This window comes from Salvelinus fontinalis, chromosome 25 (assembly GCF_029448725.1).
Source record: "Salvelinus fontinalis isolate EN_2023a chromosome 25, ASM2944872v1, whole genome shotgun sequence".
Classification (NCBI taxonomy): domain Eukaryota; kingdom Metazoa; phylum Chordata; class Actinopteri; order Salmoniformes; family Salmonidae; genus Salvelinus; species Salvelinus fontinalis.
In genome coordinates, this window is record NC_074689.1 from 36,464,588 (window position 1) to 36,484,980 (window position 20,393).

Genomic DNA, 20,393 nt, shown 5'->3' on the forward strand with positions numbered 1-20,393 from the left:
AAAAGTCAAGGAGTGTGAAGGCACTGTATATTATTACAGTATGTAAAACTTTAAAACAAAAAACGACAACTGATCCTCACCATTGAGAGAAGTCGACCTTATAGTTCAAAACGTCCAGAAGGCAAGCCACCGTGATACTACGACGGCTAGTGCTGTATTGAGAGCAAGAGGAACATGGTTTTAGCGTCTGTTTTTGAAAAAGCAGTGAAACGGTGTGATGGACCCGACGCCGTAATCATATTTCTGTGGTCTCTAAAAAACAACGACTTCTGTTTTAGCTATTATATATTATACATGAATTTCAAACAAACACATAATTATCTATTAAACCCCGACATCATTCTATACGTGGTGGTGGCGGGGGTGTTGTACTGTATATTTGTTCCTACAAGGAATTGTGGATAACTCTGGATCCAAACTCACACATGGAAATGCAATAATTTTCTTGACTATACCCTCTGTCAAATAAATAGGCGTCTAGTCGATGAATCATCATTTTAGTCTGAGGAGATTTTCAGGACACCGTTTCAATCAGCATAAAAGAGGAAACATCGGGTGTAACAGTTCACAAATCCATTTTTTATTAATTTAAACACAATCAAATAATAATGTCAAAAAAAACATCTGTACACATCTTCTTTTTTTTGCAGACACAACAAACATTTCTGTTTTTTCCTCCACGAGGCCCATGTTATTAGTGTAAAGTATTTCCAGTTTTGCATTTATAATTGCAACATAATAAAAAAAAAAGGCTTTTGCTGTACGTATGAATTCTATAAAAACATTTTCCCGTTGTCTACCTACCTATCTGATACCTTAATCTAGCAGCAATATGTAGTCCCCCTGAAAGAGCTATGGGGGAGAAGTTGCTTTTAGAGGAGAGAGAAATCACAAATGTAAAGCGAGAGAGAGAGGTATGTCGTTTTGCTGCCGTTGCCAGGGGGAAAGGAGATCGGTCATCACCGCGACGACACCAGCATAGCAACAGTGAGCATGTGCAGAGGGAGTTGGGGAGGAGGGGACATAGAAACGGACCTAGAAGCAGTTCCTAACTTAATAAATTCACAGTTGATAGCACATGTATGTTCTTAATAACCCCTTTGTCTGCGGGGAAGTAGTGGCTTTTTCTTCTTCGTTTATCTCTCAGTACGGTTCTCACCCATCCCATTCCAACACTTCAGTCCACAGTCCTATTATAACGAGAGCTCAGTACGGTTCTCACCCATCCCATTCCAACACTTCAGTCCACAGTCCTATCATAACGAGAGCTCAGTACGGTTCTCACCCATCCCATCCCAACACTTCAGTCCACAGTCCTATCATAACGAGAGCTCAGTACGGTTCTCACCCATCCCGTCCCAACACTTCAGTCCACAGTCCTATCATAACGAGAGCTCAGTACGGTTCTCACCCATCCCATTCCAACACTTCAGTCCACAGTCCTATTATAACGAGAGCTCAGTACGGTTCTCACCCATCCCGTCCCACCACTTCAGTCCACAGTCCTATCATAACGAGAGCTCAGTACGGTTCTCACCCATCCCATCCCAACACTTCAGTCCACAGTCCTATCATAACGAGAGCTCAGTACGGTTCTCACCCATCCCGTCCCACCACTTCAGTCCACAGTCCTATCATAACGAGAGCTCAGTACGGTTCTCACCCATCCCGTCCCACCACTTCAGTCCACAGTCCTATCATAACGAGAGCTCAGTACGGTTCTCACCCATCCCGTCCCACCACTTCAGTCCACAGTCCTATCATAACGAGAGCTCAGTACGGTTCTCACCCATCCCATCCCACCACTTCAGTCCACAGTCCTATCATAATAAGCACTATCAAAAAAAAGGGCATCATATGAATTTAATTTTCAACTACAGAAATTCAAAAAGGTGGGGACACAAGAAGAACACAATCATTTTTTCTAAATTCTAAATAAAAACACGACTTCATACAAAAATGTACGCTGTACAATAGATTTTGTTATAGCGCTTGTAGAAAAGATAATAAAACCGATTTAAGATAGTTTTTTCTTTTTTTCATTCCTGAAAGCTGAACTTTTCCTAAATTCATTCAAATGGTACTCTATTATGGCTCAGAGTCTGGGAACTGACCGAGCGGTAACATAAAAAAAACATCCCCCCCCCCCCCCCAAATGAAACATGGATCTACACGTGTTGGATCGGGATTCAATCCGATCGCGCTTGTAGACAACGCGGCTTTCAAAGGCAATGCTACCTCGTTCGTGAGATCGAATTCGACAATGCAGATTGAATCCTAGCCTTGATTCGGGAGGGAAACCATTGTGTTGAGTTAAAATGTGACTGAAATCACACAATGTCTTTCTATACTGAGTGTAAATAGAGAGAGAAAGAGAGAGAGAGAGAGAGAGAGTACGAGGAAGAAACATCACTGACTGAACACAATGATTGTTGACACTTGACACCCATGCTTTTGGTCTTGAACAAAACGAGTTATAAAATCTCATTTTCATCTACAAGTTTGTTTGTTTTTTTATTGGATCAAAACAACCTGAACACATTATCACCATCATCAGCCTCATCAGCCTCTGTGCTCGATTAGCATGCCTTTTGCCTTCAATGAGCACATCATCACCGTCATCAGCCTCATCAGCCTCTGTGCTCGATTAGCATGCCTTTTGACTTCAATGAAAACCTTTGTACCTACAGTATTAAACAATTATTATATAGGAAGGGATTGTCCAGTGATTGCAGTTTTGCACACATTAAAAATACTTCCTCTGTACACGATTGTCTCGGGAATCATTGTACATAAAGTTTCTTAATTATTTTTTAAATGATTAGAAAATCCCTTTATTTTTATTTTTATTTTAGTTCTTCCATAACCATTATCGTCTGTCTTGCTCCTCGTTCGTCTTGGTGTGATATAGTGTGGATGGTCTTCCTCCTCGTTCGTCTTGGTGTGATATAGTGTGGATGGTCTTCCTCCTCGTTCGTCTTGGTGTGATATAGTGTGGATGGACTTCCTCCTCGTTCGTCTTGGTGTGATATAGTGTGGATGGTCTTCCTCCTCGTTCGTCTTGGTGTGATATAGTGTGGATGGTCTTCCTCCTCGTTCGTCTTGGTGTGATATAGTTTGGATGGTCTTGCTCCTCGTTCGTCTTGGTGTGATATAGTGTGGATGGTCTTCCTCCTCGTTCGTCTTGGTGTGATATAGTGTGGATGGTCTTCCTCCTCGTTCGTCTTGGTGTGATATAGTGTGGATGGACTTCCTCCTCGTTCGTCTTGGTGTGATATAGTGTGGATGAACTTCCTCCTCGTTCGTCTTGGTGTGATATAGTGTGGATGGTCTTCCTCCTCGTTCGTCTTGGTGTGATATAGTGTGGATGGTCTTGCTCCTCGTTCGTCTTGGTGTGATATAGTGTGGATGGTCTTCCTCCTCGTTCGTCTTGGTGTGATATAGTGTGGATGGTCTTCCTCCTCGTTCGTCTTGGTGTGATATAGTGTGGATGGACTTCCTCCTCGTTCGTCTTGGTGTGATATAGTGTGGATGGACTTCCTCCTCGTTCGTCTTGGTGTGATATAGTGTGGATGGTCTTCCTCCTCGTTCGTCTTGGTGTGATATAGTGTGGATGGTCTTGCTCCTCGTTCGTCTTGGTGTGATATAGTGTGGATGGTCTTGCTCCTCGTTCGTCTTGGTGTGATATAGTGTGGATGGTCTTGCTCCTCGTTCGTCTTGGTGTGATATAGTGTGGATGGTCTTGCTCCTCGTTCGTCTTGGTGTGATATAGTGTGGATGGTCTTGCTCCTCGTTCGTCTTGGTGTGATATAGTGTGGATGGTCTTCCTCCTCGTTCGTCTTGGTGTGATATAGCGTGGACGGTTTGGTAGTAATCAAAGTACTTTGTAAGGTGAAAAAGGCACGTCGTTTCATGGAGGTACCTTCCTTTTGTGACAGTGCCACTCACAAAGTCTCAGTTCATAAATAATAAGAAGGACAGGACTCCCAGGCTGAGGCCAAGCCAGACAGGAATCCCAGTCTGAGGCCAAACAAGACAGGACTCCCAGGCTGAGGCCAAGCCAGGCAGGACTCCCGGCTGAGGCCAAGCCAGACAGGACTCCCGGCTGAGGCCAAGCCAGACAGGACTCCCAGGCTGAGGCCAAGCCAGACAGGACTCCCGGCTGAGGCCAAGCCAGACAGGACTCCCGGCTGAGGCCAAGCCAGACAGGACTCCCAGAATGAGGCCAAGCCAGACAGGACTCCCGGCTGAGGCCAAGCCAGACAGGACTCCCAGAATGAGACCAAGCTAGACAGGACTCCAGGCTGAGACCAAGCCAGACAGGACTCCCAGTCTGAGGCCAAGCCAGACAGGACTCCCAGGCTGAGGCCAAGCCAGACAGGACTCCCAGAATGAGGCCAAGCCAGACAGGACTCCCGGCTGAGGCCAAGCCAGACAGGACTCCCGGCTGAGGCCAAGCCAGACAGGACTCCCGGCTGAGGCCAAGCCAGAAAGGACTCCCAGAATGAGGCCAAGCCAGACAGGACTCCCGGCTGAGGCCAACTAGACAAGTTAGAACAACATGGGCCCCTCTGTCTCTATATACCACGGAGAGAGAGAGAGAGAGAGAGAGAATGAAAGCGTGATACAGAAAAAGAGAGAGAATCTAAAAAGAACGAGAGAGTTCGATGGACGAGAAAGTTTGTTGTCGCCCTCAGTCGGGGGGTTTGGTGCGATTTGTAGTGTAGCTGAGCTCTGTGACCAGGTCAGTCCAGGCAACTCTAGGCTTCAGCGTTAGTCGTTAGCGTCAGACTCCCGGCCAGGAGGGAGGGCGGCACAGATAGACAGATAGATGGGGCCATAAAACACTTTGACCGCTTCAGAAAGCCGCAGCCAATTCACAGTAACCACAGCAAGCAGCTGCAATGCCGTAAATTATTCAAACTCTTCTCCACTCCTCTACATCAGAACGAAAAAAAAAGTTATGGATTAAGACGAATTGTGGCCGTATGTCAACACGGTGTCAACACGGTGTCAACACGGTGTCAACACGGTGTCAACACGGTGTCACACGGAGTCAACCCGGTGTCACACGGGGTCAACACGGTGTCACACGGTGTCACCGCTCAGTTTCTCTTTAAAAAAAAACTTCTTTCCTTTCTCTCTAGTGGTAGGTTAGGGAGGACACGCCAGGAGGGAGGAAGAGGAGAATAAGCCAGGAGGGAGGAAGAGGAGGACACGTCAGGAGGGAGAAAGAGGAGGAAACGCCAGGAGGGCAGGCAGGCGTCACAGGGGGCTTATTCTGGGCTGGAGGGGGTCAGAGCACTAGGTGTGGGACTGGAGTGGCGTTGGTGAAAGCTGAAAGGTTGCAGGGTGAAGTGGAGAAGTAGGTATAGGGCCTGGTAGAGTGGTTAAGGTATGTGGAGGGCTTGGGCCAGGTAGGTATAGAAGCATTTGGAGGCCGGTAGGGCCCAGGTGGTAGCTGTGTAAGGTAGGTAGGTGGTAGCTGTGTAGGGTAGTGTAGGTGGTAGCTGTTAAGAGTAGGTAGGTGGAGGTGGTAGCTGTGTAGGGTAGGGTGTGTGGTAGGTGGTAGCTGTGTAGGGTAGGGTAGGTGGTAGCTGTGTAGGGTAGGGTAGGTGGTAGCTGTGTAGGGTAGGGTAGGTGGTAGCTGTGTAGAGTAGGTGGATGGTAGCTGTGTAGGGGCCGGTAGGGGCCAGTAGGTTGATGTAGGGGTCGGTAGGGGCCAGTAGGTTGATGTAGGGGCCGGTAGGGGCCAGTAGGTTGATGTAGGGGCCGGTAGGGGCCAGTAGGTTGATGTAGGGGCCGGTAGGGGCCAGTAGGTTGATGAAGGGCCGGTAGGGGCCAGTAGGTTGATGTAGGGGCCTGTAGGGGCCAGCAGGTTGATGTAGGGGCCGTTAGGGGCCAGTAGGTTGCCGTAGGGGTCGGTAGGAGCCAGTAGGTTGATGTAGAGGCCGGTAGGGCAGCAGGTTGATGTAGGGGCCGGTAGGGACCAGTAGGTGTAGGGGCCAGGTTCGGGGCTGGGCAGTGTAGTGCCAGGCGGTAGCTACAAGTACTCGAGGTCCAGAGCATGGTGGAGGGCCATGAGGTCAGAGTGGCTGGATATCCTCCAGAAGGGCATGTTGTGCTGCGGAGGGGAAACAGGACTGTTACAACAGGTATCTCAAACATTTTAACTGTTCAGTAAGTGCTAAATACGGCTGCTAGAATCTAGAACCCAAAAATTTGATCATATTACTCCAGTGCTAGCCTCCCTACACTGGCTTCCTGTTTCCTACTCCAGTGCTAGCCTCCCTACACTGGCTTCCTGTTTCCTACTCCAGTGCTAGCCTCCCTACACTGGCTTCCTGTTAAGGCATGGGCTGATTTCAAGGTTTTACTGCTAACCTACAAAGCATTACATGGGCTTGCTCCTACCTTTCTTTCCGAATTGGTCCTGCCGTACATATCTACACGTACGCTACGGTCACAAGACGCAGGCCTCCTAATTGTCCCTAGAATTTCTAAGCAAACAGCTGGAGGCAGGGCTTTCTCCTATAGAGCTCCATTTTTATGGAATGGTCTGCCTACCCATGTAAGAGACGCAGACTCGGTCTCAACCTTTAAGTCTTTACTGAAGACTCATCTCTTCAGTAGGTCCTATGATTGAGTGTAGTCTGGCCCAGGGGTGTGCAGGTGAACCGAAAGGCTCTGGAGCAACGAACCGCCCTTGCTGTCTCTGCCTGGCTGGTTCCCCTCTCCACTGGGATTCTCTGCCTCTAACCCTATTACAGGGGCTGAGTCACTGGCTTACTGGTGCTCTTCCATGCTGTCCCTAGGAGGGTTGCGTCACTTGAGTGGGTTGAGTCACTGACCTGGTCTTCCTGTCTGGGTTGGCGCCCCCTCTTGGGTTGTGCCGTGGTGGAGATCTTTGTGGGCTATACTCGGCCTTGTCTCAGGATGGTAAGTTGGTGGTTGAAGATATCCCTCTAGTGGTGTGGGGGCTGTGCTTTGGCAAAGTGGGTGGGGTTATATCCTGCCTGTTTGGCCCTGTCTGGGGGTATCATCAGATGGGGCCACGGTGTCTCCTGACCCCTCCTGTCTCAGCCTCCAGTATTTATGCTGCAATAGTTTATGTCAGGGGGCTAGGGTCAGTCTGTTATATCTGGAGTATTTCTCCTGTCTTATCCGGTGTCCTGTGTGAATTTAAGTATGCTCTCTCTAATTCTCTCTTTCTTTCTTTCTTTCTTTCTTTCTTTCTTTCTTTCTTTCTTTCTTTCTTTCTTTCTTTTCTCTCTCTCTCTCGGAGGACCTAAGCCCTAGGACCATGCCTCAGGACTACCTGGCATGATGACTCCTTGATGTCTCCAGTCCACCTGGCCGTGCTGCAGCTCCAGTTTCAACTGTTCTGCCTGCGGCTATGGAACCCTGACCTGTTCACCGGACATGCTATCTGTCCCAGACCTGCTGTTTTCAACTCTCTAGAGACAGCAGGAGCGGTAGAGATACTCTGAATGATCGGCTATGAAAAGCCAACTGACATTTACTCCTGAGGTGCTGACTTGCTGCACCCTCTACAACCACTGTGAATATTATTATTTGACCCTGCTGGTCATTTATGAACATTTGAACATCTTGGCCATGTTCTGTTATAATCTCCAACCGGCACAGCCAGAAGAGGACTGGCCACCCCTCATAGCCTGGTTCCTCTCTAAGTTTCTTCCTAGGTGTTGGCCTTTCTAGGGAGTTTTTCCTAGCCACCGTGCTTCTACACCTGCATTGCTTGCTGTTTGGGGTTTAAGGCTGGGTTTCTGTACAGCAATTTGAGATATCATCTGATGTAAGAAGGGCTATATAAATACATTTGATTTGATTTGATTCAGGAAATTGAAAAAACTTTCATATTTTACTATTAAGGAACATCCAATCACATAAATGGTACAATAAGCTAATTTGAATACGTTTTCTTGGTGCTAGAGACACGAAACGTTACGCCCTGAAGGGAACAGGAATGTAACAATAGTTGGACTATGAAAAAAAGCAAAAAAAACAAGTGAGTCTGTGTAAGAACTATACCTAATGATGGTACTATAACTAATGATGGTACTACTGGTACTATAACTAATGATGGTACTATAACTAATGATGGTACTATAACTAATGATGGTACTACTGGTACTATAACTAATGATGGTACTACTGGTACTATAACTAATGATGGTACTATAACTAATGATGGTACTATAACTAATGATGGTACTACTGGTACTATAACTAATGATGGTACTATACCTAATGATGGTACTATTACTAATGATGGTACTATAACTAATGATGGTACTATAACTAATGATGGTACTACTGGTACTATAACTAATGATGGTACAATAACTAATGATGGTACTACTGGTACTATAACTAATGATGGTACTATAACTAATGATGGTACTATAACTAATGATGGTACTACTGGTACTATAACTAATGATGGTACTATACCTAATGATGGTACTATAACTAATGATGGTACTACTGGTACTATAACTAATGATTGTACTACTGGTACTATAACTAATGATGGTACTATAACTAATGATGGTACTACTGGTACTATAACTAATGATGGTACTATAACTAATGATGGTACTACTGGTACTATAACTAATGATGGTACTATAACTAGTGATGCTACTATAACTAATGATGGAACTACTGGTACTATCACTAATGATGGTACTATAACTAATGATGGTACTATAACTAATGATGGTACAATACCTAATGATGGTACTACTGGTACTATCACTAATGATGGTACTATAACTAATGATGGTACTATAACTAATGATGGTACAATAACTAATGATGGTACTACTGGTACTATAACTAATGATGGTACTACTGGTACGATTACTAATGATGGTACTATAACTAATGATGGTACTATAACTAATGATGGTCCTATAACTAATGATGGTGCTACTGGTACTATGACTAATGATGGTACTATAACTAATGATGGTACTATACCTAATGATGGTACTATACTAATGATGGTACTATAACTAATGATGGTACTATAGTAATGATGGTGCTATAACTAATGATGATACTATAACTAATCATGGTACTACTGGTACAATAACTAAGGATGTTACTATAACTCATGATGGTACTATAACTAATTCTGGTACTACTGGTACATTACCTAATGATGGTACTATGACTAATGGTGGTACTATAACTAATGATGGTACTCTAACTAATGATGTACTATTACTAATGATGGTACTATAACTAATGATGGTACTACTGGGACTATAATTAATGATGGTACTATAACGAATGATGGTACTATAACTAATGATGGTACTACTGGTACTATAACTAATGATGGTACTATAACTAATGGTGGTACTATAACTAATGATGGTACTATAACTAATGATGGTACTACTGGTACAATAACTAATGATGGTACTATAACTAATGGTGGTACTATAACTAATGATGGCACTACTGGTACTATAACTAATGATGGTACTATAACTAATGATGGTACTACTGGTACTATAACTAATGATGGTACTATAACTAATGATGGTACTAGTGGTACTATAACTAATGATGGTACTATAACTAATGATGGTACTACTAATGACTACTATAACTAATGATGGTACTATAACTAATGATGGTACTACTGGTACTATAACTAATGATGGTACTATAACTAATGATGGTACTATACCTAATGATGGTACTATAACTAATGATGGTACTATAACTAATGATGGTACTACTGGTACTATAACTAATGATGGTACTATAACTAATGATGGTACTACTGGTACTATAACTAATGATGGTACTATAACTAATGATGGTACACTGGTACTATAACTAATGATGGTACTATAACTAATGGTGGTACTACTGGTACTATACCTAATGATGGTACTATAACTAATGATGGTACTATAACTAATGATGGTACTACTGGTACTATAACTAATTATGGTACTATAACTAATGATGGTACTATACCTAATGATGGTACTATAACTAATTATGGTACTATAACTACTGATGGTAATACTGGTACTATAACTAATGATGGTACTATAACAAATGATGGTACTATAACTAATGATGGTACTATAACTAATGATGGTACTATAACTAATGATGGTACTATTGGTACTATAACTAATGATGGTACTATAACTAATGATGGTACTATACCTAATGATGGTACTACTGGTACTATAACTAATGATGGTACTATACCTAATGATGGTATTATACCTAATGATGGTACTACTGGTACTATAACTAATGATGGTACTATAACTAATTATGGTACTATAACTACCGATGGTAATACTGGTACTATAACTAATGATGGTACTATAACAAAGGATGGTACTATAACTAATGATGGTACTATAACTAATGATGGTACTATAACTAATGATGGTACTATTGGTACTATAACTAATGATGGTACTATAACTAATGATGGTACTATAACTAATGATGGTACTACTGGTACTATAACTAATGATGGTACTACTGGTACTATAACTAATGATGGTACTATAACTAAGGGTGGTACTATAAGTAATGATGGCACTACTGGTACTATAACTAACGATGGTACTATAACTCATGGTGGTACTATAACTAATGATGGTACTATTACTAATGTTGGTACTATAACTAATGATGGTACTACAACTAATGATGGTACTACTGGTACTATAACTAATGATGGTAATATAACTAATGATGGTACTACTGGTACTATAACTAACGATGGTACTATAACTCATGGTGGTACTATAACTAATGATGGTACTATTACTAATGTTGGTACTATAACTAATGATGGTACTACAACTAATGATGGTACTACTGGTACTATAACTAATGATGATACTATAACTAATGATGGTACTACTGGTACTATAACTAATGATGGTACTATAACTAATGATAGTACTATAACTAATGATGGTACTACTGGTACTATAACTAATGATGGTACTGTAACTAATGATGGTACTATACCTAATGATGGTACTATACCTAATGATGGTACTACTGGAACTATAACTAATGATGGTACTATACCTAATGATGGTACTATACCTAATGATGGTACTATACCTAATGATGGTACTATAACTAATGATGGTACTACTGGTACTATAACTAATGATGGTACTATAACTAATGGTGGTACTATAACTAATGATGGCACTACTGGTACTATAACTAATGATGGTACTATAACTAATGGTGGTACTATAACTAATGATGGTACTATTACTAATGTTGGTACTATAACTACTGATGGCACTATAACTAATGATGGTACTACTGGTACTATAACTAATGATGGAACTATAACTAATGATGGTACTACTGGTACTATAACTAATGATGGTACTATAACTAATGATGGTACTATACCTAATGATGGTACTATACCTAATGATGGTACTATACCTAATGATGGTACTATAACTAATGATGGTACTATACATAATGATGGTACTACTGGTACTATAACTAATGATGGTACTATAACTAATGATGGTACTACTGGTACTATAACTAATGGTGGTACTATAACTAATGATGACACGACTGGTACTATAACTAATGATGGTACTATAACTAATGGTGGTACTATAACTAATGATGGTACTATTACTAATGTTGGTACTATAACTAATGATGGTACTATAACTAATGATGGTACTACTGGTACTATAACTAATGATGGTACTATAACTAATTATGGTACTACTGGTACTATAACTAATGATGGTACTATAACTAATGATGGTACTATACCTAATGATGGTACTATACCTAATGATGGTACTATAACTAATGATGGTAATATAATTAATGATGGTACTACTGGTACTATAACTAATGATGGTACTATAACTAATGATGGTACTATAACTAATGACGGTACTACTGGTACTATAACTAATGATGGTACTATACCTAATGATGGTACTACTGGTACTATAACTAATGATGGAACTATACCTAATGATGGTACTATACCTAATGATGGTACTATACCTAATGATGGTACTATAACTAATGATGGTACTATAACTAATGACGGTACTATACCTAATGATGGTACTATAACTAATGATGGTACTATACCTAATGATGGTACTATAACTAATGATGGTACTATACCTAATGATGGTACTATACCTAATGATGGTACTATAACTAATGATGGTACTATACCTAATGATGGTACTATAACTAATGATGGTACTATACCTAATGATGGTACTATAACTAATGATGGTACTATACCTAATGATGGTACTATAACTAATGATGGTACTATACCTAATGATGGTACTATAACTAATGATGGTACTATAACTAATGACGGTACTACTGGTACTATAACTAATGATGGTACTATAACTAATGACGGTACTACTGGTACTATAACTAACGATGGTACTATACCTAATGATGGTACTACTGGTACTATAACTAATGATGGAACTATACCAAATGATGGTACTATACCTAATGATTGTACTATAACTAATGATGGTACTACTGGTACTATAACTAATGCTGGTACTATAACTAATGGTGGTACTATAACTAATGATGGCACTACTGGTACTATAACTAATGATGGTACTATAACTAATGGTGGTACTATAACTAATGATGGTACTATTACTAATGTTGGTACTATAACTAATGATGGCACTATAACTAATGATGGTACTACTGGTACAATAACTAAGGATGTTATTATAACTCATGATGGTACTATAACTAATGCTGGTAATACTGGTACAATACCTAATGATGGTACTATAACTAATGATGTACTATTACTGATGATGGTACTATAACTAATGATGTACTATTACTAATGATGGTACTATAACTAATGATGGTACTACTGGGACTATAATTAATGATAGTACTATAACGAATGATGGTACTACTGGTACTATAACCAATGATGGTACTATAACTAATGATGGTACTATAACTAATGATGGTACTATAACTAATGATTGTACTACTGGTACTATAACTAATGATGGTACTATAACTAATGATGGTACTATAACTAATGATGGTACTATAACTAATGATTGTACTACTGGTCCTATAACTAATGATGGTACTATAACTAATGATGGTAATATAACTAATGATGGTACTATAACTAATGATTGTACTACTGGTACTATAACTAATGATGGTACTATACCTAATGATGGTACAATAACTAATGATTGTACTACTGGTACTATAACTAATGATGGTAATATAACTAATGATGGTACTATAACTAATGATGGTACTATAACTAATGCTGGTACTATAACTAATGATGGTACTATACCTAATGATGGTACTATAACTAATGATTGTACTACTGGTACTATAACTAATGATGGTACTATAACTAATGATGGTAATATAACTAATGATGGTACTAAAACTAATGATGGTACTACTGGTACTATAACTAATGATGGTACTATAACTAAGGGTGGTACTATAAGTAATGATGGCACTACTGGTACTATAACTAACGATGGTACTATAACTCATGGTGGTACTATAACTAATGATGGTACTATTACTAATGTTGGTACTATAACTAATGATGGTACTACAACTAATGATGGTACTACTGGTACTATAACTAATGATGGTAATATAACTAATGATGGTACTACTGGTACTATAACTAATGATGGTACTATAACTAATGATGGTACTATACCTAATGATGGTACTATGCCTAATGATGGTACTATAACTAATGATGATACTATAACTAATGATGGTACTACTGGTACTATAACTAATGATGGTACTATAACTAATGATAGTACTATAACTAATGATGGTACTACTGGTACTATAACTAATGATGGTACTATAACTAATGATGGTACTATACCTAATGATGGTACTATACCTAATGATGGTACTACTGGAACTATAACTAATGATGGTACTATACCTAATGATGGTACTATACCTAATGATGGTACTATACCTAATGATGGTACTATAACTAATGATGGTACTATAACTAATGGTGGTACTATAACTAATGATGGCACTACTGGTACTATAACTAATGATGGTACTATAACTAATGGTGGTACTATAACTAATGATGGTACTATTACTAATGTTGGTACTATAACTAATGATGGCACTATAACTAATGATGGTACTACTGGTACTATAACTAATGATGGAACTATAACTAATGATGGTACTACTGGTACTATAACTAATGATGGTACTATAACTAATGATGGTACTATACCTAATGATGGTACTATACCTAATGATGGTACTATACCTAATGATGGTACTATAACTAATGATGGTACTATACATAATGATGGTACTACTGGTACTATAACTAATGATGGTACTATAACTAATGATGGAACTACTGGTACTATAACTAATGATGGTACTATAACTAATGATGGTACTACTGGTACTATAACTAATGGTGGTACTATAACTAATGATGACACGACTGGTACTATAACTAATGATGGTACTATAACTAATGGTGGTACTATAACTAATGATGGTACTATTACTAATGTTGGTACTATAACTAATGATGGTACTATAACTAATGATGGTACTACTGGTACTATAACTAATGATGGTACTATAACTAATTATGGTACTACTGGTACTATAACTAATGATGGTACTATAACTAATGATGGTACTATACCTAATGATGGTACTATACCTAATGATGGTACTATAACTAATGATGGTAATATAATTAATGATGGTACTACTGGTACTATAACTAATGATGGTACTATAACTAATGATGGTACTATAACTAATGACGGTACTACTGGTACTATAACTAATGATGGTACTATACCTAATGATGGTACTACTGGTACTATAACTAATGATGGAACTATACCTAATGATGGTACTATACCTAATGATGGTACTATACCTAATGATGGTACTATAACTAATGATGGTACTATAACTAATGACGGTACTATACCTAATGATGGTACTATAACTAATGATGGTACTATACCTAATGATGGTACTATAACTAATGATGGTACTATACCTAATGATGGTACTATACCTAATGATGGTACTATAACTAATGATGGTACTATACCTAATGATGGTACTATAACTAATGATGGTACTATACCTAATGATGGTACTATAACTAATGATGGTACTATACCTAATGATGGTACTATAACTAATGATGGTACTATACCTAATGATGGTACTATAACTAATGATGGTACTATAACTAATGATGGTACTATAACTAATGACGGTACTACTGGTACTATAACTAATGATGGTACTATACCTAATGATGGTACTACTGGTACTATAACTAATGATGGAACTATACCTAATGATGGTACTATACCTAATGATGGTACTATACCTAATGATGGTACTATACCTAATGATGGTACTATACCTAATGATGGTACTATAACTAATGATGGTACTATACCTAATGATGGTACTATAACTAATGATGGTACTATACCTAATGATGGTACTATAACTAATGATGGTACTATACCTAATGATGGTACTATAACTAATGATGGTACTATACCTAATGATGGTACTATAACTAATGATGGTACTATACCTAATGATGGTACTATACCTAATGATGGTACTATAACTAATGATGGTACTATACCTAATGATGGTACTATACCTAATGATGGTACTATACCTAATGATGGTACTATAACTAATGATGGTACTATACCTAATGATGGTACTATAACTAATGATGGTACTATAACTAATGACGGTACTACTGGTACTATAACTAACGATGGTACTATACCTAATGATGGTACTACTGGTACTATAACTAATGATGGAACTATACCAAATGATGGTACTATACCTAATGATTGTACTATAACTAATGATGGTACTACTGGTACTATAACTAATGCTGGTAATATAACTAATGGTGGTACTATAACTAATGATGGCACTACTGGTACTATAACTAATGATGGTACTATAACTAATGGTGGTACTATAACTAATGATGGTACTATTACTAATGTTGGTACTATAACTAATGATGGCGCTATAACTAATGATGGTACTACTGGTACTATAACTAATGATGGAACTATAACTAATGATGGTACTACTGGTACTATAACTAATGATGGTACTATAACTAATGATGGTACTATACCTAATGATGGTACTATACCTAATGATGGTACTATAACTAATGATGGTACTATACATAATGATGGTACTACTGGTACTATAACTAATGATGGTACTATAACTAATGATGGTACTATAACTAATGATGGTACTACTGGTACTATAACTAATGATGGTACTATACCTAATGATGGTACTATACCTAATGATGGTACTATAACTAATGATGGTAATATAATTAATGATGGTACTACTGGTACTATAACTAATGATGGTACTATAACTAATGATGGTACTATAACTAATGACGGTACTACTGGTACTATAACTAATGATGGTACTACTGGTACTATAACTAATGCTGGTAATATAACTAATGGTGGTACTATAACTAATGATGGCACTACTGGTACTATAACTAATGATGGTACTATAACTAATGGTGGTACTATAACTAATGATGGTACTATTACTAATGTTGGTACTATAACTAATGATGGCACTATAACTAATGATGGTACTACTGGTACTATAACTAATGATGGAACTATAACTAATGATGGTACTACTGGTACTATAACTAATGATGGTACTATAACTAATGATGGTACTATACCTAATGATGGTACTATACCTAATGATGGTACTATAACTAATGATGGTACTATACATAATGATGGTACTACTGGTACTATAACTAATGATGGTACTATAACTAATGATGGAACTACTGGTACTATAACTAATGATGGTACTATAACTAATGATGGTACTACTGGTACTATAACTAATGATGGTACTATACCTAATGATGGTACTATACCTAATGATGGTACTATAACTAATGATGGTAATATAATTAATGATGGTACTACTGGTACTATAACTAATGATGGTACTATAACTAATGATGGTACTATAACTAATGACGGTACTACTGGTACTATAACTAATGATGGTACTATACCTAATGAAGGTACTACTGGTACTATAACTAATGATGGAACTATACCTAATGATGGTACTATACCTAATGATGGTACTATACCTAATGATGGTACTATAACTAATGATGGTACTACTGGTACTATAACTAATGATGGTACTATAACTAATGATGGTACTATAACTAATGACGGTACTACTGGTACTATAACTAATGATGGTACTATACCTAATGAAGGTACTACTGGTACTATAACTAATGATGGAACTATACCTAATGATGGTACTATACCTAATGATGGTACTATACCTAATGATGGTACTATAACTAATGATGGTACTATACCTAATGATGGTACTATAACTAATGATGGTACTATACCTAATGATGGTACTATAACTAATGATGGTACTATACCTAATGATGGTACTATAACTAATGATGGTACTATACCTAATGATGGTACTATAACTAATGATGGTACTATACCTAATGATGGTACTATAACTAATGATGGTACTATAACTAATGACGGTACTACTGGTACTATAACTAATGATGGTACTATAACTAATGACGGTACTACTGGTACTATAACTAAAGATGGTACTATACCTTATGATGGTACTACTGGTACTATAACTAATGATGGAACTATACCTAATGATGGTACTATACCTAATGATTGTACAATAACTAATGATGGTACTACTGGTACTATAACTAATGCTGGTACTATAACTAATGGTGGTACTATAACTAATGATGGCACTACTGGTACTATAACTAATGATGGTACTATAACTAATGGTGGTACTATAACTAATGATGGTACTATTACTAATGATAGTACTATAACAAATGATGGTACTATTACTAATGTTGGTACTACAACTAATGATGGTGCAAAAACTAATGATGGTACTACTGGTACTATAACTAATGATGGTACTATAACTAATGATGGTACTACTGGTACTATAACTAATGATGGTACTATAAATAATGATGGTACTATACCTAATGATGGTACTATACCTAATGATGGTACTATAACAATGATGGTACTATAACTAATCATGGTACTACTGGTATTATAACTAATGATGGTACTATAACTAATGATGGTACTATAACTAATGATGGTACTACTGGTACTATAACTAATGATGGTACTATAACTAATGATGGTACTACACCTAATGATGGTACTACTGGTACTTTAACTAATGATGGTACTATACCTAATGATGGTACTATACCTAATGATGGTACTATAACTAATGATGGTACTACTGGTACTACAACCAATGATGGTACTATAACTAATGATGGTACTATACATAATGATGGTACTACTGGTACTACAACCAATGATGGTACTATAACTAATGATGGTACTATACATAATGATGGTACTACTGGTACTATAACTAATGATGGTACTATAACTAATGATGGAACTACTGGTACTATAACTAATGATGGTACTATAACTAATGATGGTACTACTGGTACAATAACTAATGGTGGTACTATAACTAATGATGGCACTACTGGTACTATAACTAATGATGGTACTATAACTAATGGTGGTACTATAACTAATGATGGTACTATTACTAATGTTGGTACTATAACTAATGATGGTACTATAACTAAAGATGGTACTACTGGTATTATAACTAATGATGGTACTATAACTAATGATGGTACTACTGGTACTATAACTAATGATGGTACTATACCTAATGATGGTACTATAACTAATTATGGTACTATAACTACTGATGGTAATACTGGTACTATAACTAATGATGGTACTATAATTAATGATGGTACTACTGGTACTATAACTAATGATGGTACAATAACTAATGATGGTACTATAACTAATGACGGACCTACTGGTACTATAACTAATGATGGTACTATACCTAATGATGGTACTACTGGTACTATAACTAATGATGGAACTATACCTAATGATGGTACTATACCTAATGGTGGTACTATAACTAATGATGGCACTACTGGTACTATAACTAATGATGGTACTATAACTAATGGTGGTACTATAACTAATGATGGTACTATTACTAATGATAGTACTATAACTAATGATGGTACTAATACTAATGTTGGTACTACAACTAATGATGGTACAATAACTAATGATGGTACTACTGGTACTATAACTAATGATGGTACTATAACTAATGATCGTACTACTGGTACTATAACTAATGATGGTACTATAAATAATGATGGTACTATACATAATGATGGTACTATACCTAATGATGGTACTATAAATTAATGATGGTACTACTGGTACTATAACTAATGATGGTACTATAAGTAATGATGGTACTATAACTAATGATGGTACTAAAACTAATGACGGTACTATAACTAATGATGGTACTACTGGTACTATAACTAATGATGGTACAATAACTAATGATGGTACTACACCTAATGATGGTACTACTGGTACTGTAACTAATGATGGTACTATAACTAATGATGGAACTACTGGTACTATAACTAATGATGGTACTATAACTAATGATGGTACTACTGGTACTATAACTAATGTAGGTACTACTGGTACTATAACTAATGATGGTACTATAACTATTGATGGTACTATACCTAATGATGGTACTACTGGTACTATCACTAATGATGGTACTATAACTAATGATGGTACTATAACTAATGATGGTACAATAACTAATGATGGTGCTACTGGTACTATAACTAATGATGGTACTACTGGTACGATTACTAATGAAGGTACTATAACTAATGATGGAACAATAACTAATGATGGTACTATAACTAATGATGGTGCTACTGGTACTATGACTAATGATGGTATTAAAACTAATGATTGTACTATAACTAATGATTGTACTATAAATAATGATGGTACTATACTAATGATGGTACTATAACTAATGATGGTACTACTGGTACAATAACTAAGGATGTTACTATAACTCATGATGGTACTATAACTAATGCTGGTACTACTGGTACAATACCTAATGATGGTACTACTGGTACTAAAACTAATGGCGGTACTATAACTAATGATGGAACTATACTAATGATGGTACTACTGGTACTATACCTAATGATGGTACTATAACTAATGATGGTACTATAATTAATG

The 20,393-nt window shown here is 37.7% G+C and overlaps 1 protein-coding gene across 14 annotated transcripts in view; it reads right to left on the minus strand.

The window, feature by feature from the left end:
- Nucleotides 1-558: 558 nt before the first annotated feature.
- The window catches only part of eya1 (EYA transcriptional coactivator and phosphatase 1), a 159,215-nt gene continuing 139,380 nt past the window's right edge, over nucleotides 559-20,393 (minus strand). For 13 of the 14 annotated variants that reach the window (XM_055882169.1, XM_055882161.1, XM_055882167.1 and 10 more), the window contains one exon: nucleotides 559-6,124. In XM_055882169.1, the coding sequence (XP_055738144.1) occupies nucleotides 6,044-6,124 (81 nt within the window). In that variant the 3' untranslated portion in view covers nucleotides 559-6,043. Of the gene's footprint in view, nucleotides 6,125-6,851; nucleotides 11,014-20,393 lie in introns of those variants that run through there. The other variant, XR_008754616.1, reaches the window with a different exon arrangement.